This window comes from Sturnira hondurensis, unplaced genomic scaffold (assembly GCF_014824575.4).
Source record: "Sturnira hondurensis isolate 20B ecotype Veracruz unplaced genomic scaffold, ASM1482457v3 Scaffold0019835, whole genome shotgun sequence".
NCBI lineage: Eukaryota > Metazoa > Chordata > Mammalia > Chiroptera > Phyllostomidae > Sturnira > Sturnira hondurensis.
The window spans coordinates 3,740,622-3,762,980 of record NW_028092466.1 but is presented as its reverse complement, the minus strand read 5'-3'; the positions used below and the strand labels follow the sequence as shown (position 1 = coordinate 3,762,980).

The following is a 22,359-nucleotide window of genomic DNA, read 5'->3' as shown; positions in this document are numbered from 1 at the left end:
AAGGACACCATCAAGAAATAAAAGACAACCCGCAGAATGGGATAAAATTTTTGCAAATCAAATATATGATAGAGGGTTTGAATCTAGACTATATAAAGAACTTCTTTAACTCAGTAATAAAAAGACATAAATAAATTGAAAAATGGACAAAAACATGAATAGGTATTTCTCCAAAGAGGATATACAAATGGTCAACAAGCATTTGAAAAAACCCTCAATGTCATTAGTCATCAGAGAGATGCAAATCAAAACCAGAATGAAATACCACTTCACATTCACTATAATCAGAGAGACAGGTGATAACAAGTGTTGACAGGAATGTAAAGAATTTGGAACCTTCATACGTACATTGCTGATGGGAATGTAGATGAAGCAGCTGCTTTGGAAAACAATCTGGCAGTTCCTCAAAAAGCTAAATATAGAGTAGCCATATGACCCAGCGATTCTACTCCTGGGTATATACCCAGGAGAAGTGAAAACATATTGTGCATACAAAAACTTATACACAGATATTCATAGCAGCATTATTCATAATAGCCAAAAGGTGGAAACAACACAAATGCCCATCAACTAATGAATGGACAAATAAAATGTGTTATATTCATACAATGGAATATTATTTGTCCATAAAGAGAAATGAGGTAGTGATACATGCTACAACTTGGATGAATCATGAAAACATGGTAAGTGAAAGAAGGCAGGTACAAAGGACCGCAAACTCTATGACTCCATTTACACAAAATGTCAGAATAGGCAAATACATAGAGGCAAAAAGTAGATTGGTGGTTCCCTAGTGCTGGGATGGTTGGAAGAAAGTTGGGAATGAATGCTAATGGATGTGGGATTTTTTTTGGGGGGGTGATATAATGTTAAAAAATTGACTATGAGAGTAATTGCACAACTCTGAACATACTAAAAACTATTTAATTATATACTTTACTTTTGGGTGTAATATATTTTGTTGATTATGCTATTACAGTTGTCCCAATTTTTCCCCCTTTACCCCCCTTCACCCAGTACCCACCTTCCTTTCAGCAACCCCCCCCCACTTAGTTCATGTCCATAGGTCATACATGTAAGTTTTTTGGCTACTCCAATTCTTACACTGTTCTTAACATCCCCTTGTCTATTTTGTACTTACAAATTTGTGCTTCTTAATTCCTCTACCTTTCCTCCATTCTCCCCCTTCCCACTGCCAACTGATAACCTTTCACAATCTCCATATCTATAATTCTGTTTCTGTTCTAGTTGTTTGCTTAGTTTCTTTTTTTTTGATTCAGTTGTTGGTTTATTGCTATTTTAATGTTCATAGTTTTGATCTTCTTTTTCTTAAATAAGTTCCTTTAACATTTCATATAATAATAGCTTGGCAATGATGAACTCCTCTAGCTTTACTTTATCTGGGAAGCACTTTATCTGCCCTTCAATTCTAAATTATAACTTTGCTGGATAGAGTAATCTTGGTTGTGGGTCCTTGCTTCTCATCACTTTGAATACTGTTTGCCAGCCCCTTCCAGCCTGCAAAATTTCTTTTGAGAAATAAGCTGACAGTCTTATGGGAACTCCTTTGTAGGCAACTATCTGCTTTTCTCTTGCTGCTTTTAAGATTCTCTCTTTATGTTTAACCTTTGGCATTTTAATTATGGTGTGTCTTAGTGTGGTCCTGTTTGGGTCCATCTTGTTTGGGACTCTATATTCCTGGACTTGTACATCTAGTTCCTTCATCAAATTAGGGAAGTTTTCTTTCATTCTTTTTTCAAGTAAGTTTTTAATTTCTTGTTCTTCCTCTTCTCCTCCAGCACCCCCATGACTCAGACATTGGCATGTTTGAAGATGTCCCAGAGGCTCCTTAGCCTATTTGCATTTTGGGGGGATTCTTTTTTCTTCTTGCTGTTCTGATTGAATGTTTTTCTTCTTTGTGTTAGAAATTGTTGATTTGATTCTCAGCTTTATCACTTCCACTGTTGTTTCCCTGTAGATTTTTCTTTATTTTACTTAGTGTAACCTTTATTTCTGTCTGGCTCTTTTTTATGTTGTTGAAGGAACTCAAGGAGCTCCTTGAGCATCCTGATAACCAGTGTTTTGAACTCTGCATCTGAGAGATTGCTTATCTCCATTTTACTTAGTTGTTTTTCTGGAGTTTTGTTCTTTCATTTGGGCCACATTTTTTTGCCTCCTTGTTTTGACAGCCTTCCTGTGTTTGTTTCTGTGTATTAGTAGAGCTGCTTTTATTCCCTCTTTTAGTAGGGGATATGGCCTATTGTAGAAAAGTGCACCTGTTAAGTTGTATAGGGAGGAGCCTTAGGTAATTGCCAGGGTGGGGCAACCCATGTTGCCACTCTGTGGCTCTGTGTCGGGGAGGGCTCAGCAAAGGGACAATGCTACTGCCTGGACTCTGGAGTTTTATCCAGGCGGAAACTGTCTCTCGGAACTTGTCCTGATGCCAGTCACTTCAATTTCTCCCTGTATGCCACTGGTGCCCTTCCAGCTGTTGCCCTGGTGCTGAATCCCAGAGGGAGCAAATCTGTGTAAGTCCTAAGTCCATTGCAGGCCCTTTAAGAGGAGACTTCTGAGAAGCCCACATTTTTTTCTGCTACCCCAACCTGCACTGGTTTTCCTAACCAGACATTATGGGGACTTACCTTCCCGGTGCTGGAACCCTGGGCTGCATGGTCTGGTGTGGGGCTGGGATTCCTCACTCCTGAGGTATCCCTCCTGATTTTTATCCACCACACATGAGTGTGAGACTGCCCATTCTTTGTCTCCATGCCTTTCCATGCCTCTCCATGCCTCTCCACAATTCTCTGCTTTCTTTGCTTCTCTACCCTTCATACCCATCTGTATGAATGTGGCTTCTTTAATTTCTTGGTTGATAGACTTCCACAGCTAGATTTTCTGATAATTCCGGGTGGTATTTGTTTTGTAGTCAAGTTGTAATTTTTGCTGTAGTTGTGCAAGGAGGCAAGCTGTGCCTCCATCTTGACTATAAGTTCTCCTAATGATATACTTTAAATGTGTGAATCATATAGTATGTGAATTACAACTCAATAAAGCTGTTATTAAAAAACTATAGGCTTTAGTGTTTGGGTTTTTTTTTTTTTTTTTTGAGTTCTGGCCAAGATGGAGGTGTAGGTAGAAACCCTTCCCTTCCACACACAACCAAAAGGAGTATAACAACCAATCCAAAATCAATAAACAACCAGAAGTGCCATCAAATCAAACTGCATGGAACTCTGAAAACCAAGGAATTAAAAAAACAGTCAACCTGACCAACCAGGCTAGTAAGACGGGCTGATAGAAAGAACCAGAGGCAAGGTGGCAGACCTCAAGGGCAGGGCTGGCTGAACAGGAAACTGAGACTTAGACCTGACTGTGGACTAAGGCTGGGGTTGTCACGGTGGGAGAAACTGCCAGCCTCACATGAGGGTTCATTGGAAAGTGGGGCTAGAGCTGAGCAGGCCAGCAGCATTGCTCCCTCTCTGACCCCTCCCCCACAGACAGCACCACAGTGCATCAAGGAGGGTTCCCCTGCCTTGGTGAATACCTACGGCCTGCCCCCTTACAACCTAACAGGTTGAGTTAAGACAAAGAAAGATGGCCCAAATGAAAGAACAGAGCAAAACTCCAGAAAGAGAGCTAAGTGATGAGGAGATAGCCAACCTATCTGATGGAGAGTTCAAAGCTCTGGTAATCAAAATGCTCACAGAACTGACTGAGCTTGGTTGAAAAATGAAAGAACAAATGAAAGATACCCAAAGTGAAACAAAGGAAAATATTCAGGGAACCAACAGCAACAGGAAGGAAACCAGGACTCAAAGCAACAATTTGGAACAAAAAGAAGAAATAAACATCTAACTGGAACAGAATGAAGAAACAAGAATTAAAAAAAGTGAAGAGAGATTTATGAACCTTCAGGACAACCTGAAATGTTCCAACAGCCAAATTATAGGGGTGCCAGAAGGAGAAGAACAACAGCAAGAAATTGAAAACTTATTTGAACAAATAACAAAGGAAAATTTCCCCAATCTGGAGAAGAAAATAGACTTCCAGGAAGCCCAGAAAATCCCAAAGAAGTTGGACCCAAAGAGAAAAACACCAAGGCACATCATCATTACATTACCCAAGATTAAAGATAAAAAGATCTTTATCTTTAATGCCTCCTTTGTAGGCATTTAAGGAAAGCTCTATCTAATCATTAACTGACTTCCATGGCCATACACAACAAATAATACAGACTTCACAAGATTAGTGCAGGAAAATTGCTAAACACACAGCAACAGCAGCAACAATAACCAGAAACAATAAATTCTGGGGTGTGAATTTGATCTCCAGATTTAAAATGTCCTGTTTTTTTGCCCTGGTTCATGTGGCTCAGTGGATTGAGCATTATTCCACAGAGCAAAAGGTCACTGGTTTGATTCCCAGTCAGAGCACACTCCTGGGTTGCAGGCCAGGTCCCCAGTAGGGGGGTGCATGAGAGGCAACCACACATTGATATTTCTCTCCCTCTTTTTCTCCCTCCCTTCCCCTCTGACTAAAAATAAATAAATAAAATCTTTTAAGAAAATGTTCTGTTCTCAACAGAAAATGATGACACTCAAACAGGAAAGAATGGGTCATTCACAGGAAATGAAAGTCAATAAAAACTGTCCCTGAGGAAGTCTAGGTATTGTACTTACTAGACAAAGACTGTAGGCTGGTTTATCAGCCATTATACATATATACAGTGAACTAAAAAAATATCTAAAGGTTTAAAAGAAACTATGAGAATTATGTCTCACCAAAACTTTTGAAAGATTTTATTTATTTATTTTTAGAGAGAGTAGAAGGGAGAGAAAAATAGAGAGTGAGAAGCATCGATGTATGAAACATTGCTTGGTTGCCTCTCTTATGCACCCCGGCTGGGATTGAACCCACAACCCAGGCATGTGCCCTGACCAGGAATCAAATCAGTGACCTTTGCTTTGTCAAATAATGCCCAACCCACTGAGCCACACTGGTCAGGGCACGTCTCACCAAGTATGATGAAGGTTCAAAGCAGTACCAAGAAAAATTCCAATAGAGTCGCAGCTGGAACTTGCTAAGGTGTTCTAAACTGATGGGGAACAGCAAAGGACTAAGAATATACCAGACACTCCTTAGGAAGAAGACTACATGGGTGGGCAGAGATTCTGGTGGGTTATTTTCTTGTAAGAGATAAAAATGTATTATAAAGTTGCGACTGTGTATTGTTGCAGGTTTAGATAAACATAAGTCGATGGAAACAGGTCTGCATGTACGCGGGAATGTGGTTTACGAGAGAGGCGGTGTTACAGATCAGTGGGGACACGGGGAGCACATTCAATAAAATGGTGCTGACACAAGTGATTATCCACACTGCCTTTTATTGCTAAATAATATTCCATTGTATGGATTTACCATAATTTAAACATTATCTTTGATGGACATTTGGGCTTCTTCCAGTTTGGGATTATTACAAATCAATCCGCTATGATCGTTCATGTACAAGCCTTTGCATGGACATATGCTTTCATTTCTTTTGGACAAATGCCTAGAAGGGAATGGTTGGATTATACGGTAGGTGTGTGTTTAACATTTTAGGAAACTGTTAAACTGTTTTCCAAACTGATTGTATTATTTACATTCCCACCAATATGTATGAGTTCCAATCGTTCCATATCCTTGCTAACATTTTGTGGACAAAAAAGGGGACTCTATAATTAATCTAACCAAAAGTAACCTCAGGCCTACAATTTCCCTAGTGAAAGGATGTCTTTGCCTTAAGCAAGCCCTGTCTATTGTTTCTGTGCATCTAAGTTAATGCGTCTTTGAAATGCTTTTTTTTTCAAACCCTTCAGGAGGGTAACCACCCTCTACATTCTTCCTCATTCCCTTCTTAATTCCAAATGCATAAAAGAGACTGCAAACTATCATTCTGGGAAGGATTTTTCTGTCTTTTGAGATTGTGTTCCCAGGTGTGCCCTCTGTTGGGCTCCAATAAACTCTAGGAAAGTCTTAGAAACATTTTCTACAATTTAGTATTATCTTTAAATTTTTTTGATCCATTCTGCTGTGTGTGTAGTGGTGTCTACTTGTGGATTCACTTTGCATTTCCTGAGTAGCTAATCAGATCAGACATCTTTTTTTATTTGCCACCTGCTTTTACGTAAGAATGTCTCAAACTGTAGAATATTTTTATTAGAGTTTGTTTGATCCAAACAGAGGATATGCCTGGAAGAAACATCTCAATAGACTGAGAAAAATGGTTCCCAGGATAACAGTTTGCATTTTTTAAATGCATTTGAAATCAAGGAGGGAGCAAGACTACATGAATGTATGAGGTAGGTAGGCAGGGAAATATCCATGATTGGATTACAACATAATTGTTTGCTCGCTTGAGGGTGGTTACCCTTCTGAGAGGTCTGGGGAAATAGGCATTTCAGAGGTGTGTTAACCTAAATGCACAGAAACAATGGACAAGGCTTGCCAATGGCCAAGGTGAGCCTTTTACTGAAAACATTATATGTCTAGGGTGTTACTACCAATTATGACCTACCCAGTTAGGAATTTACAGTTAGTTCACCCTGTGAGGTTACTTTCCCTAGAATCCCTCTCCTTTTCCCCACAGGTCTATGGTCCATTTTCACTTATTTTATAAGGAATGGATCCAAAGTTCTGGTTTTTAATTGTCGTTTTGCTGTTTTTACATATGGCTATCTAGTTGTTCTAGCAACATTGCCTCTGCCAAAAATCAATTGACTATTTGTGTGTGGGTATACTTCTTTTTCTTTTCATTTTCTTTTTTCTTGTTTATTGAACAATATTTGACATATAACTTGGTACAAGGTATATAGCGTGTTAATTTAATATATTTACATATATTTAATTTGTTTATTTTTAATTGTAGTTGGCATTCAATGTTATATTCATTTCAGGTTTATAGCATAGTGGTTGGTTATTAACATAACATATGAAGGGATCCCCTAATAAGTCTGGTACCCACCTTGCACTATACATAATTAGTACATTATTACTGACTATATTCCCTGTGCTGCACTCTAAATTCCCTTGACTATTTTGTAACTGCCCATTTGTACTTCTTAATCCCTTTGCTTTTTTTCACCTAGCTCCCCTACCCACCTCCCCTCAGGCAACCATCAGTTTATTCTCTGTATCTGTGAGTCTGTTTCTGCTTTGTTTGTTCATTTATTTTGTTTTTTATTTTCCACATATAAGTGAAATCATATGGTATTTGTCTTTCTCTGACTTATTTCACTTAGTGCAGTACCCTCCAAGCCCATCCATGCTGTTACAAATGACAAGATTTCATTCTTTTTATGGCTGAATAATATTCCATTGTATACATGTACTGCATCTTCTTTTATTCAGTGGTCTACTGATGAACACTTAGATTGCTTCCAAACCTTGGCTACTAGTAAATAATGCTGCAATGCACATAAGGATGCATATGTCATTCTGAATTAGTGTTTTGCACTTCTTCCACTAAGTACTCAGTAGTGGGGTTGCTGAGTCATATGGTAGTTCTATTTTTAATTCTTTGAGGAACCTCCAAACCGTTTTCCTTTGTGGCTGTGACAGTTGCAATCTCTGTAGGTCTATTTCTTGATTCTCTGTCTGTTTCATTGACCTACTTGTGTATTTTCATGCTAGTACCACTCTGTCTGGATTAGTATAGTTTGATAGTCTTGAAATCAAATAGTGTAAATGCTCCCACTTTAATGTTGTTTTCCTATTCTATGTTTACATTTTCAGATAAATTTTAGAATCATTTTGTCAGTTTAAACCAAAACAACTGTCTACTGGGATTTCACTTGGGATTTTTTTTAACCTATAGATCCATTTGGGCAGAATTCATATCTTACAAGTATTGAGTCTTTTGATCCAGCCACATGATATATCTTTCCATTAGAAGACATGGGTCTTCTTTAATTTCAGCAATATTTTGTAGTTTTCAGTATACAGGTCTTCAGTATTTTTACCAGAGTTATCTCTAGGTGCTTTGTATTTTCTTACACGATTGTAAAAAGTATTGATTTTTAGTTTCAATTTTTAATTATTTGCTGGTAGTCTATTGAGATATAATTGATTTTGCATGTTGACCTTAATATCCTGAAACATTGCTAAACTTGCTTATTGGTGGAGTAGCTTTTTATACATTCTTCATATACATTTCAACATAGACAATTATGCTCTCTGAAGATCAAAATTATTTTTCTTGTTTTCCTATCTTTTTCCTTCTGTGTTATAGCAGTCTGTTTTCTGTTGAACTGTGTTTGAGTTTACCAGGAGGGCTGTTAAATCCATACATTCTTAATTTCAAATACCATATTTCTTAGTATTGGAATGCCCACTTGATTCTTTTTCAGATCCAATTCTTCACTGAAGTTTTCCATCTTTTCATTCATTTTTTTCTGTCTTCCCCTCTGTTTCCTTTAACATACTTATAATAGTCATTTTAAAGTCATTGTCTGGCTACTCCAACATCTGGGTCACCTGTAAGTCTGCTGCTGCTGTCTGTTTTTTTCTCTTCATTATTGGTCATGTTTTCCTGCCTCCATACTTGTTCCATTAATTTCCATATTCTGGACAATGTTTATAAAGGAACGATGAACACTGGAGTCAATGTTATTTTCTTCCAGTGAGAGTTTATCTTTTTCTGGGTTAAGCTCATGGAGTGAGGGGTCGACCATCTCAGTCCAGTCAGAAACAAGCTAGTTCAGGAATAGAGCCCAGCTCCAGTCCCCCCTCAGTCCACTTTTGCTTTCAGTGTCTGCATGGTGAGACCGATGATGTATTTGTGATTTGCAACTCTCTCCAGCAGGACTTCAATTTCTCAGTACTATGAGACTACAGGAGACCTCGTGCTGCATTTACAGCCCAGCTCCCCAGCCTCCATGCTGCCCTAACACTCAGCAAATATCCCATGGGCAAATTCAATGTTCAGTTTGAGAACCATCCAATTCCAGGCCCTCATGCCAACCCATGCAGCCAGTGAAGGTACTGCTCATTTCTCTTTCTCCTATGAGAAACCTCCCACTGTGGCAAGCCAGATCCTCAGTCTTTGCTAAGATTCAACAAGTGTCCTTTGGAAGAAAAAGATTGTTGATCTTGGCTCACCTGAGAAACTGTCTTCTTTTCTGAAATTTTAGCTAATCTAATTTTCTTTTTTTTAAATTACTTTATTGTTGTTCAATTACAGTTGTATGCATTCCCCCCCCACTAGCTAATCTAATTTTCTTCACTTCCTCTGCTCTTTGATGTGTTTAAAAATATGATCTTTGTAATTTCTCCAGTTGTTTCTAATTGTTGTGGCAGAAGCTTACTGCTCCTTACTACATTCTACTTGGAACTAGAAGTCCCCATACAGATTAAACACTTAAAAGTGAAGATAAAACTTTCAAACTTTGAAAAGAAAACATATGAGCACATCTTTATGACCACGGGTTAAAGAAGGATTTCTTTAACGTGGTAGAAAGTCTTCATCATAAATAAGATTAAGGTATTTAAACCACCTTAAGGTTAATATTTATATTAATTAAAAGACACTATAAATAAAAGAAAAAGACAAACCTCAAGAAATATATATAAGATATATTTCCAACACATATAATTAGCACTTAATATCCTGAATGCTGTATTCATGTAAATCAATAAGTAAAAGAAAACATCTCAGTAGAAAGTGGGCAGAGGACATGAACATGCATTTCACAGGAAACAAGAACATAGCCAAGAGACAAATAAGACGCACAAGCTTACTAGTAGTAGGCAGGAAAATCACATGCACAGTGGGGAGAGTGACGAACTGTGGAAAGAAAGAGGGTAATCAGGGAGAAGCCCAAGGTAGGCATGGATGGGAATGAGAAGTACTTTATTTCTTGGTGGTAGTTAAAACATTTAATAATTATTTATTAAGCTGTGCACATATGCTGTTTTTTAAGTTCTTTAAAGGTAGACATCTTGTTTCATTATATCATCATACACAGTGTTATGCTCTTTTTAGACCTGGAAGCCATTTTCTCTCCCTAAGATAATTCTGCCTAGTTCTATGAGACTTAACTCTGCCTCACCGTGTTATCGTGTGTTTCTCTCCCAGGCAACCTCATCACTAGTATTTGCGGGCACCTGGGAGGAGCCCCACTGCCAGTCTTACGTGTTAACACCTGCAGGATTTGGAGACTCCGTTCTTAAAAAGATTTCATTTATATACGTTTAGAGAGAGGGGAGGGAAGAAGAAAGAGAGGGAGAGACATGTCGATTGGTTGCCCTGACTGGGAATCGAAGCACCGACCTTTCAGTCTGCAGGCCAGCCCTCAGTTCATGGGGCCACGCCAGCCAGGGCCTGAGTTCCAATTTCTGATGTCTCAACTCAAACCACTGCGTCAACTGTGTGTGGTCTAAGGAAAAACACTGCGTTCATCACTCCCTACCTACTCCGGTCTCCTTGACCCCGGCTGTCCAGAATCCCACACCCACACCATGGGCCAGCAGCCCCTACCTCTGTGACAGAAGAAGGGCTAATAGAACCAGCTTCGTATGAAGCAGGGATCTTTAACCATGTTTAGATTCCTTATAACCTTTAACCATGGATCCCTTTAGCAACCCAGTGGAGCCTATGAGTTCCATTTCAGAATAATTTTTAAATCCATAAAATAAAATACATACGACAAAAAGGAAAACAATTATACTGAATTACAGCTTTAACATACCATTAAAAAACTGAAAATCCAGTAACACATGTGCTTCTTTGTGAATGTGTTCAATAACACGATCCAGTGGCAGATCTGACAGCTGGCATAAGTTTGACATAGCGATAAATAAAAATGATATTGCAAGTTATCTGCCACAACTGTAATGTGGAATAAAAATTCCTGTTCATCGAGACAAAGTCACCAGTACTGTTTGCTGACACTACTATGATTTGTTGCGTGCAAATCAAAGGAAATGCTAAATTTCGGTTCGAGGCTGGTGAAAATTAAGGCGTGTGTGTTTTCCCCAGTTCACGGGCGGCGGGTGAAGAACCCCGAAGCGTGGGTGCAGACGTACTCCCCACCAGGGGGCGCGGGTACTTCGGAGAGAGGCGCTAGCTCCTCTCGCCGAGCGGGAGAAGCTGCCCAAGACGGAGTCTCCCGCCCTTTTCTCTGCCGGGCCTCGCACCCCACGCCGCCTCTTCCTCACCTCCGCCCCCCCCCCCTCACACACACCTGTTGACGGGAGGGGCGACTCTCGGCGAAACCCTCTGTTACTCACACCGCGGCTTCCCGGGTGGGCCATCTGCCGGCNGGGGGGGGGGGGGGGGGGGGGGGGGGCGCCCCTCAACGCGGCCCAGGGCCCGGCCCTTCCTGAGCCGTCACTGTCGTCCCGCCTGCGGGTCGGTCCGACCAGCAAGAACTCGCGGGAGTGTCTCAGGCCCCGGTTCCGGGCCGCCCGCCCGGGCCCTGCCCCTCGGGGCGGTTTCGGGGGAAATCTCAGGAGGGCCGCGAGCTGCCGGGAAAGTTCTCCGCTCGCACTAGAGCTCCCTGCCGTGGCGGCCTCCCTGGCCAGCGCCTCGCAGAACGCGAGTGGACACAACTTCCTCGGGGAGCGGAGACCGACCGCGTCGCCGCCACTCCCCAGCCACACCGCGGAGGGAAGCCTCCGCCCGCCCCGCCGCGCGCGAGGGCGCCGCCGGAGCCGGCTCTGAATTCCTCCGCCGGGCGGCGCGGTGGGGTGGCCGAGAAGCTCCGTAGAGACAACCCGGATTAGGAGCCCCGCCGCCTCCTGTACACGTGAGCTTAGGTGAGTTAGGTAACCCCTGTGCCTCCATTTTCTCGTCTCCAAAGTGGAGATGGTAATAGTCCCCACCTTATAAGGTCGTTATGTGGATTAAATGACATGTTACTTAGAAGCACCTACGAGAGTGTCCAGATCACATAAGTGTCAAATGAGGTTTTGCTATTCTTAATAATTGGCATGAATTTTATAAAATTAATAAATAAAATACTCCAGCTATTCCTTCTGTCCTTATTAACTCTACTTACGCAAATATCCATTCTAAAGTCTTCCTTTCTTTATGACTGTTTTTATCCAAGAAATTAGTCTTTCCCCCACTTTTCTTTTTATCCTCACCTGAGGACATTTTTCCCATTGCTTTAGAGAGAGGAAGGGAAAGAGAGAAACATGGATGTGAGAGAGAAGCATCATTTGGTTGCCACCTGTATGTACCCTGACCTGGGGTCACATATGCCTGGAGGGGGTCACAAACTCCTAGGTCGGGGATTGAACCCACAACCCAGGTATGTGCCCCAACTAGAAATCAAACCTGCAACCTTTTGGTTATAGGATGATGCTCCAACCAACTGAGCCACACCAGCCAGGGCTTTTCTTGCCCTGTCTTAAGAGTTTATTTCTTTCCCCCTCAAACTTGCCCCACCCCTCCCTTCTGTCTCTTCAGAGCAGTGGAACAAGCATAGGAGACAGAACCCAGACACCTGCATCTCATCCTACTTCTGTACTTCTCCATGAGCCTCAGCGAAACATCTTGGGTCCCTTTGGTTTAAAAGGTAGGTTTTACTATTATGCAGGTATGGTGAAGCCAACAGATCAGAAAACAACTGCTGCTGTTGAAAAGGCTGTTTGTTACAGTTCCCTCGCCCTGCAGGGCCACACAGGGAAGCACCAGGATCAGCCTTGAGACTCAGGAATGGAAGGAAACCATGGCAAGAGCCTCTATTGTGGTTTTGATGGGAAAGACAAGGTAAGGCGGGGTGAGCAGGCTCAGGATTGGCTAGTTTGAATCAGTTCAGCAGCTCTGAGGTAAAGGGGATGTCTCTAATTGTCTAATATGTAGCCCTGGGGTAATTAGGACTGGAGAAATAGTGGCTCAACCTGCCATAGCTTGAGTGTGGGCTCTGAATTGGTTGGTTTGCTTATCAAAGGCGTGCTCACAGGGGAGCTGTTTGCTATCTCTAAGAATTAGAGATAACCCTGGGAGGTCAGTCCCTCCAGAACCAGCAAGGCCCCAGATGCCCAAGCCTCAAAGGTACAGAAGATCAGAAAGCATAGTTGATTTGCCCTTCTACTGTGGAAACACATGTGCAACATATATATTTCTATTATGGCCACGACTTTTGACCTGACATAGATTAAGGATTCAGTCTCGGGTAGTGACATCACCAAGAGGACAAAGTAGGAGACCCCAGCCTCTGTCCTCTGACAAAGACCCACAATTAGACAGTCATCCCCAAATAAAAATAGCTCTGGGAGAGTTCAGTTCATTTAAAGAGCTTTAGGCCCTCCAGCTGTGTGTCTGCTTGCCAGCAGCCTGGCCCCATTCACCTGCCTCCCTACTGCCATCTGCACGCCCAAGGTGAGACCCCATGGTGCACACCTGCAGCCTGGGTTCCCACAACCACTGGCCTGCCTGCCGTTGGCCCTAGCCCTCACTGCCAGCCTTGGCCCCACCACTACGTGTGTTTGTGTCTAAAGCTGACCTCTGCCACCACACAAGCACCCACAGCAGGCCCCCACACCAGTGGCTCCAGAAACCACTGCTGCCTGCCTTGGTCCCTAACTGCTGGAACTGGAGACACCATTGAGGTGTCTGAGGACCCCAACAGCCTTTGCAGCCACTACAGGTGTCCCACAGCACTCGCCAAGAGCCATGTGGTTACTGGTGCTGTGGACCCGTGTCCAGAGCTGATGAGACACCTTGACCCCTCTGACCCAGAGCTGCCACATGCCCCTGCTCCTGGGGACCTGCACTGCTAGATCCAGGGCCACAGCACGCTCTAGCACTCTCCAACCACAGGTGCAGGTCTTTCCCTGCTGTGACATCTGGAAGGGGTGACATCTGAAAGTCTGTGACATCTGGAAGAGGTGACTGCTGCTTCAAATGTGGAGGCACCTATAAAAGGCTGCAGGGCCATGAAGAACCAGGGAAACATGACCCCATCAAAGGAACACAGTGCATGTCCAATAACTGGCCCCAAGGAAATGGAGACGTGTGAAGGACCCAGCAAAGAATTAAAAATAGTTTTCTAAAGATGCTCAGAGAGCAACAAAGGAACACATGAACTCATTAATGAAATCATGAAAACAATACAAAAACAAAATGAGAAGTTCAACAAAGAAGTTCAACAAAACATAAAAAAGAAGCAAACAAATATTGGAGCTGAAGAACGCAATGATGAACTAAAAAATTCAACAAACATACGCCAGCAGAGTAGGCCAAGTAGAAGAAAGAATCAGTTAATTAGAAGACAGATTAATTTAAATTATCCAGTCAGAGGAGAAAAAAAAGAAAAAGAATAGAAAGGAATCTGATAAGGGGTTAATAGTCAAAATATACAAGAACTCATACAACTCAACAGCAAACAAAATCAAACAAAATTTAAAAAAACCACAATCCAAACAATCAGATTTTAAAATGAGTAGAGGACTTAACTAGACATTTCTGCAAAGAAGATGTACAGATGGCAGCGGGTATTGGCACATGAAGAGACGCTGCACATCACTAATCATCAGGGAAATGCAAATCGAAACCACGGTGTGATACCACCTCACACCTGTTAGAAAGGTGGTCGTCAGGGGCTAAGGGGCGTGGGAAGTAGAGAGATGATGGTCAAAGGTAAAGACTTTCACTTATAAAATGAGTAAGCCCTGGGGGTGTAGCGTACAGTGTGGTGGCTATAGTTAACAACACTGTATTTGTGTACACGAGAGTCGTTATGAGAGCAGAGCTTTCATGTTCTCTGTAGCAAAAACAATAAGATGGTGATTTTTGTGAGGTGAAGCCCATGGAAACTAACCTTATTGTGGTAAAAAACATTTCAAACCTACTTATGTATCAAATCATCCCAGTGTACACCTTAAACTCACATAACATTATGTATCAATTATATCTTAATAGAGCTGGAGGAAATTTTTCTTCAAAAAAAGGATACAGTCTCCAGAGTAAGAGGACCTGGGTCCCAATGCTGGCTCTGTCATTTTGTAGCTGTGTGACAGTTATTTAACTTATCTGTGCCTTGGTTTCCTCCTTTGTAATACAGGGCTGATAGCACCTTACATCATAGCGCTGTGGGTATTGGAAGAACCAACATGGTAAAGCTATAAGGACACACAGGACACAAAGTGCGGGATCACTCAGTGTCAACGATCATGATTTCTTGACCATATCAAGCTGCCTTCTGACTCAGGGCCTTTGCCTCTGTGGTCACCGCTGCTGGAGGGGCTGTTCTCCACTCTCTTCTCCTGGACCACCCCTTGGCATCCCTCCATGTCAACCTAGATGTCACTTCCTCAGTGGGGCCAGTGTCCTAGCCTCCTGCCTTGCCTAGCCTTTGTTACATTCCTCACCGCAGTCCTGTATTCCTTGTCATGCTCACTGTCGTTGCAATCACATCTTGGTTGTTTTGTTGTTTACTAGATGTCTGTTTTTACCATCAGGCTGTGAGCCCTGTGAGAACAGGGACTGTGTCTACCCAGTTTGGCTGCATGCACAGTGCCTGGCATACAGGAGGCAGTCAGTAAGTGCCTGCACCCTGGGTAAGTCACACAGGCTCACAGCTGCAGGTGCACGGATGCCGCGCTGAGAAGCCATCTGGACTGCTGTCTGAAGAGCAGAAGTACACAGAGTCACAGGCTTCTGACCTTTTCATTTGATGGTGGGAAAGCTTCTGGGCCCTTCGACTGCCCTTTGTAGACCAAAGAGTCTGGGAAGGAATTCTTGAGGCATCAAAACCTGTGTTGTAGATGACCAGCTGGCCCTGAGACATCAATTGGCAGAAGTGATGGAATGTGCACAGAAACCTGCAGCTGGCCTGCTCAGGAAAGATCCCATCTTGGTTTGCTAAAGCAGCTGAATTCCAGGAATACCAGCGGGGAGATTGGGTCATGTCCTACCTGCCTCTCAAGACAAACAAGCTGACAGTTGGGGCGGGGTAGGAGGGAGGTACCATAACTGCTGAGAGAAAGGAAGGGCCAGATGCATGGACCGGAAAAAGCCCCATAGCAGGTGGAGGTGGACATAATTAATGGAGCCCAGCGAGCGAGCCTGTACATGCCAACTTGTCAAAACCTTGTCCCAAGGAGTCCTGGTCTCACTAGCCCCTCCCTGAGAAAGCAGAGTGAGAGTAGCTTGAGACTGACATGCCAAGCAAATGGACGGCAGGAAATATTCACAAACCAGGGGTTTGCTCAGAGGCCCCGGCCCCTCTGGCTAAAATCAGGATTATGTCTGTGCTGATTTACTTCCCATCTGGATTTTAGGAAGAGCCTCAAAGAGACCCCCAGGTTATGCCAAAGATTGGCAGGCTCGGCCTCCCCTCTCTGGACAAAGAGGTAACAGGAGACAGGGGAAGAGGCCCTATCCCACAGCCTCTTTCTCTCTGGAACCCCCTTGAGCCCCGACTCTAGTCCCAGAAGCACATGCCCTTTAAAGGTTGAGCCCTTCACAAACCAAGTGCCCACTTTGCTAGCAATGCACACAGCAATTTTGACCCTGGCCCAGAAATTCCCAACGAGTGGAGATGCGGTTGTTCTGCTCAAACTTTGTGATGTGGGGACTTAGACATCCACAGTGACTGGGGAGGCTGCTCTTCAGCAGCCAGGGGCCACAGGCGCCGGGCATCTGCAGTGCATGAGGGGACAGTCCTGCACAGCACAATGTCCCATGCAGCTTTTAAAAGTCCCACTGGACACTCACAGATGAAAAATCATCTGTGCCCAGAGTGTAACTTTAGTTTGTCTATGAATACAAAGGCTTGGTTTGGTTTTGTCTTGATGCATTGTTTTAACGTACCTTAACATTTCCAGGGAGGCAACTTGACCAAGAACTGCTGGCCACTTTGGAAAATCGTGTTGCTTTGTGCAACGCCACTCAGGATGTTTGGGCACCAGGATGGCACACCTCCATCAGACGTCATTCGTTGTGATCTTCTCAGCAATTCTACTTTTAGACAGAGGTATTCAGTTATACCATCTAATGTAGTTGTGCCCAGGCATTTGCATATTGAATGCATGTTTACTATATGTGACATAATTTTTTTATTTCTTCCTTATATTACCATCAGCCATTATATTGATGGGGGGAGAAAATTATGTGTGCCGGAAAACTATATTGTCTAGAAACTTCATTTCTGAGTGTCACGAAGTACTCATGGTAAAGACGAGGGTGCTGTGGGGAGACTCAGGTGGGTTTCACTGCCTTGGGCGGATGATGGAACACCAGCTGGATTGGAGAAAATTTTGTCCAGTGAGTGGCACTGAATAGAAAACTTTGCTGAATTATGGGTTATGTAGCCATATATAGCTCACAGACAGAACCACAACAACAGCTAGCAAATGATTTGCATCAATTTATCAAAGCCCAGAGTTCTCTGGGCAAGGGAGGTAGGGCCATTTATGTTGCCCCAGGTGTTGCGCCTCCGCCACCTAGTGGGACACAGGAAAGTAGCAGGTTTGTGAGAAGTTGGGCACTTTAATTTTCAGATCATTATCAATTAAGGAATAATATCATCAGGTAACGCTTATGGGGTGCCTACCACAGACTATCATTATATATATATTAACTCATTTAATTTTCACAATCCTTAGGATGTAGGCACTGTTGTCCCCATTTTGCATGTGAAGAAACTGAGGCACAGAGAAGATCAGTGTCTTGAGTATGTTTAAGGCAAGGCTGGGGTTTGAACCCCAGCATCTGGCTCCATATTTGCTATTCTTTTTCACAATTGCTATTCTCAGTCATTGTGTTTTGGCCTCGCAAGGCTCCTCTATTGGAAGACACTATTTTGAGAGTCAAAAACCATGCTGAGTTCGTAGGGCCACCTGCAGCCATGTCTTCCAGGGCAGAAGGAAGAACAAGTTCATACCTAAGTATCAGGACAAGGTGAGATGCAGAAAACCCTTTCCTTCTTATGAGTCATAGGAAGCCTTGTGCCCAAGTGGGAGGAGGGTGTTCCAGGCCCCTGGCAGATTTCAGGGGCCTGCAGCGGCTAACCCCTAGCTCTGCGGTGAGCTTCATGTGTGCGGAGCCCACATCGGCTTGTTCACTTCCCCAGCACAGGTACCTACCCCAGTGCCTGGCATGTACTGTGTGCTTGTATATATTTTTCCATGATATTTGCAGTGAGATAGCACTCACATACTGTACAGTTCATCCCTCTAACATATACAATACAATGGTTCTTTCCATATTCACAGAGTTGTCCAGCTATCATCACAATAAATTTTTATCACACCCAAAAGAAAACCCAGTCTCATAAGCACTCACTTCTCATTATCCCCAACCCCCAACCTCAGCCCCAGACAACCACTAATCTACTTTCGTCTCTTTGGATTTGCTTATTCTGGATATTTCATAATAAATGGAGCCATACACGATGTGGCCTTTGGTGAGAGCCTTCTTTCACTTAGCGTATTGTTTTCAAGCCACATCCATGTTGTAGCATTTATTAGTACTTCATTCCTTTTTATCGCTGAATTATACTGCATTATATTGCCGTGTTTTATTCATTCGTTCATCAGTTAATGGCCATTTGGGTTGTTCTCTCTTTTTAGCTACCATGAAGAATGCTACTACCAACATTTGTGTACAAGTGTTTGCATGGACTTACGCTGTCATTTCTCTGGGGTGTGTATACACCCAGGAGTGGAACTCCTGGCCATGTGGTAGCTGTACATTTCACCCTTCGAGGAGCTGCCAGACTGTTCTCCAGTGGCTGCACCGTGTTCCCATCCCCACCAGGAATGCATGAGGGTTCTAGTATCTCCACATCTCCACCAACGCCTGCTATCACCTGTCTTCATTGCAGCCCCCCTGGCTGGTGGGAAGTGGTATCCTCATGGTGGGGCCATTGCTTTCCCAAAATAGCATTTATTAGTACTTCATTCTTTTTTATGGATGAATTATACTGCATTATATTGCCACGTTTTATTCATTCGTAGGCTAGTAGGCCTAGTAGGCTCCCAGGCTGTTGGAACTGGAGGGGACACCAGCAACCATGCAGCTCAGTGTCTCGTGCTTCAGGGCAAGCATGGAAGGCAAAGAGGGAAGAGACTAACCCAAGCCCACAGCTGGCAAAAGAGGCAGTAACAGAATCTACATAGTTTTATCTTTTAAAAGGTAAAGAAAACTAAAGACAGATATCTAAACAAGAGGGATTATATTTTCTCTAAATCCAGAAGTTTGGACAACTATAAAAACCAGAAGACAATGAATCAGTAACGAATAACTCATAGCCACAGATAGTTCTGTTAATGGACCCCCCTGCACGACAGGCACAGAGCAAAGCAAGCACTTCCACTCCGCTGCCCTGGTGAAGGCCGACAAGATCCTGCCTTACAGAGCTGTGAGTGTAAATAAAGAGTTTTGGATCCCACACCCGATGGCATCCTAAGTCTAACTAGTGTCTGTGTAGAAGTTAACAGAGACATTCTTGGACATGCAAAGACTCAAATGCCCTTCCCCTAAGGATTACTCAAAGTAGCATTTCAGTGCTGTGAGAAATTAAAATAAATGAAGAATGAGACGTTTATATAAAAGGATGGTAAACAATGAAGACAGAAAAACGCAATTTGAAATATCAATACAAATATTTAAAATAATTTTTGAAAGAGAATACAGATGATATAAAATATTGATAAGCTGCAATCGTGGTTTATGCCGGCAACCGCCTGCAGCGGGCGAGCTGCGTGGAGGGTCCCGGGGCCGCTGTGTGCGGACTCCCGCCGGAGCCTGGAGGAGGCGCACGGGCGCAGGCTCGCCCTAGGCTCTTCCCGGGCTGACTGCCCCTTCTCGCCTGATGAATGTGGAGTTCCTTCACCTTTCCCTTGGGTCCTCTTAAACTTTTCTGTTTCAGGAATGTGAGTGGCACGTTTCCCTAGTTTTCGGTGGCGACAGTTCTCCATCGCATTTTCGTGGTGATTGGAGGAGGCTTGTCGCCAGCTATCTCGGATCAAGGGCTAGAGGACTAGTTTGACACAGTCGTGAGGTGCTTTCTGACTTGACAGTGGGGGACATAATCGCGTGTCTTCGGACAAGAGTTCTCAATCTTCCCAACATCAGCACCCTCCCCTTCCCTCCACCCCTAAGGCCAACCCAACGCTAGAGTGGTGGGATGGGTGGCTTTCTCTTGGGCATCCCGTGTGTTACCAATCCTGCCCTCCTGTGCTTTTGGCTCAACTCCGCTGGAGCGGGCGCGGCAGGATGCGAAGTGGGAGCGAGGAGTTGGGGTTCCGCCCAGGCGGCCTGGGAAGCAGGGTGGCCGCGGGGGTGAGGAGCCGCAAGAGCCGGGCCAGCCTGACACCACCTGGCGGAGTCTCGGGGAAGAGTCTTAAAGGCCGCGCTCCTCGGCACCCAGCGCACTCCAGCAGGAGCCGCAGAGAGCTTTCCTCCTTCTCCCACCGGGCGCCTCCGGAGGTAAGTGCGGTCCGCCGGCCGGAGTCTGGGCCCGGTGGGCGCAGCCCGGAGCGCACCCGCACTCCCCAAGCCCTGGCTCGGGCTGCTGTTGGAGGGCGGCGCCCAAGTTTTTTGAAGGCCTTGGAGGGCAGCTGGAGCGGCTCGGTGCCGGGCGCGGATGGTGCGGGTGGGCAAGAGCTGGGGCCGTCTGGAAGCGGCCTCATGGGCAGGGCTTCGGGGAAAGACACCCGCGAGGCGTCCTCCGGAGCCCCGACCCCGCGCGCTGAGCACTTGGCGCGCTCTGGCCACTGTCCCAGCGCGCCCCAGCCTGCTGGAGCCACCACCCGCTCCGCGCCTTCCTGCCCGCCCGGTACCTTTGCAGCCCTTTGGCTCCGCGGTCGTGCCCGGTCACACACACCGACTGGTCGCACTCGGCGGCCGGCCAAGGAAGCCGGCCCTGGCCCTGCCGCGCCCGCGCCCCGGGCCACCCCGCCCGGCCTCTCCGCTCTGCGCCCCTCGCCTTCCCCATCTCCAGCCGCTTTCTATTTTCACACCTCCCAGTGCCCTGGCCCCGGCGCCTGATTCAGTGCTTAGTAATTAATTTGGCGTTTCAGAATGGTCACCGGGCTGGATAATGGGCGCATTCATCCCCCGGGCTAATCTGAACAGAGGTGGGGAGAAAGGCTTTCACAGACAGAAAATGCCATTCGCTGAGCGCTCAAAGGGGCTGTCACTCCCAGAATAAATCGCCGCCGCGCCCGCCGGCTCCTCTGGCCATTTCCATGCAGCCCCGGCCGCGCCACGGACTCACCGGCCTCGGCCCCGGCTCCCGGGAATCGCTCACTCGAGTGCCTTCGGGAAAGTCGGGTGAGAACCAGACCCAGGCAGGGGCCAAGGGGAAACGGGAAGGCAAGGGGCTCGGGTTAAGGCCGCAGGGGACAAAACGCTTGATTAGAAAATCAAATCTAAACTAGAAGGAGGCACAGCTATTCAAGGGCTTGGGAAGTGTCTGTCCAAAACCCTAGGCTCTTCCAAAAGGGAAGGAAAAGGGAAGGAAAAGAGAAGGACCAGCGGGGCCCAGTGCTGTCGCCAGCAGCCACACAGCAAGTTAGCAAATCTCCTAAACTGCGCATGGAATCCAGTACACAAGTGCGGATCACTGAAGCAGAGCCCGCCGGTGCAGTTCTGACCCTCACCAGATGTTTAATTCGGGTTCCCTGCCGTATCAGCGCTTTCGCCAGCGGGGCAGGGGAGATGACCACGTGCCTGCAACTCTCCACTCCTGCCTGGGCCCAAAGGTGATGGCGGCTGTATCCTCTGACCTCCTTTTGACCCGGGGTCTCCCCTAGTGTTGGACACAAGCGGTCTACAGGCCGGTCTGCGGGCTCTGAAAGCCAGGGCCGTTCACGGGCGGATCCCCTGCCTTGGGGCAAAGCCGCTACAGCCCTACCCCGGAGCCTCCTGGTGAGCAGGGCCAGCTTGGCTCTGTCCAAGGGCAAGCTCCAGGCTCTTGATTTTTCTGCAGTAGGAGCTCTCGGTGCACCCATCTCATGGGGTCCCATGGGCCCCTCCCTTCTGGGGAAGAGACGAAGCTGTGGTTCTAAGCCAGAAGCTCAGCTTGGTTGAGAGGCTGGACTGACAAGGGAAACAGCTGGTCAGAGGGACATTCCTGGAATGGCCAGAAGGGTGTCCCAGAGTGTGCGGGGGATCGAATCCCATGCCAGGCAGTGACTTGAATGGAAGTCACACCTCCCTTGAGTGTCACTTTTCTTGTCTGCAAAGCAAGAATGAAATGAGATCACATCTGGCCACAAGTGCAGGGACCCTCAGTAGAAGGATCCCACACACCACCCACACGCCGAACCGCCAGCCCAGCCACACCCTTCTGGCATCTCTCCAAGTCCTCACCAACACCTCTCCCTGGGGCTTCAGTGACTCCCCCATTTTTTCCCTCAGGC

General features: G+C 45.2%; 1 protein-coding gene and 2 long non-coding RNA genes across 3 annotated transcripts in view; all 3 read left to right on the top strand.

Annotated features, from left to right (window-relative positions):
• Window positions 1-10,299: 10,299 nt before the first annotated feature.
• LOC118974699 (uncharacterized) lies at window positions 10,300-19,600 on the top strand. The gene is made up of 5 exons (XR_005063944.1): window positions 10,300-11,796; window positions 12,452-12,560; window positions 12,659-12,754; window positions 15,051-16,964; window positions 18,562-19,600. It is a non-coding gene; the product is annotated as an uncharacterized LOC118974699 (long non-coding RNA).
• On the top strand, window positions 13,110-14,346 carry LOC118974700 (uncharacterized). The gene is made up of 2 exons (XR_005063945.1): window positions 13,110-13,826; window positions 13,920-14,346. It is a non-coding gene; the product is annotated as an uncharacterized LOC118974700 (long non-coding RNA).
• Window positions 19,601-20,099: 499 nt separating the features above from the next.
• NTN1 (netrin 1) overlaps window positions 20,100-22,359 on the top strand; it is a 198,726-nt gene continuing 196,466 nt past the window's right edge. The window contains exon 1 of the mRNA XM_037028127.1: window positions 20,100-20,422. Coding sequence (XP_036884022.1) covers window positions 20,210-20,422 — 213 coding nt within the window. The 5' untranslated portion in view covers window positions 20,100-20,209. The remainder of the gene's footprint in view (window positions 20,423-22,359) is intronic.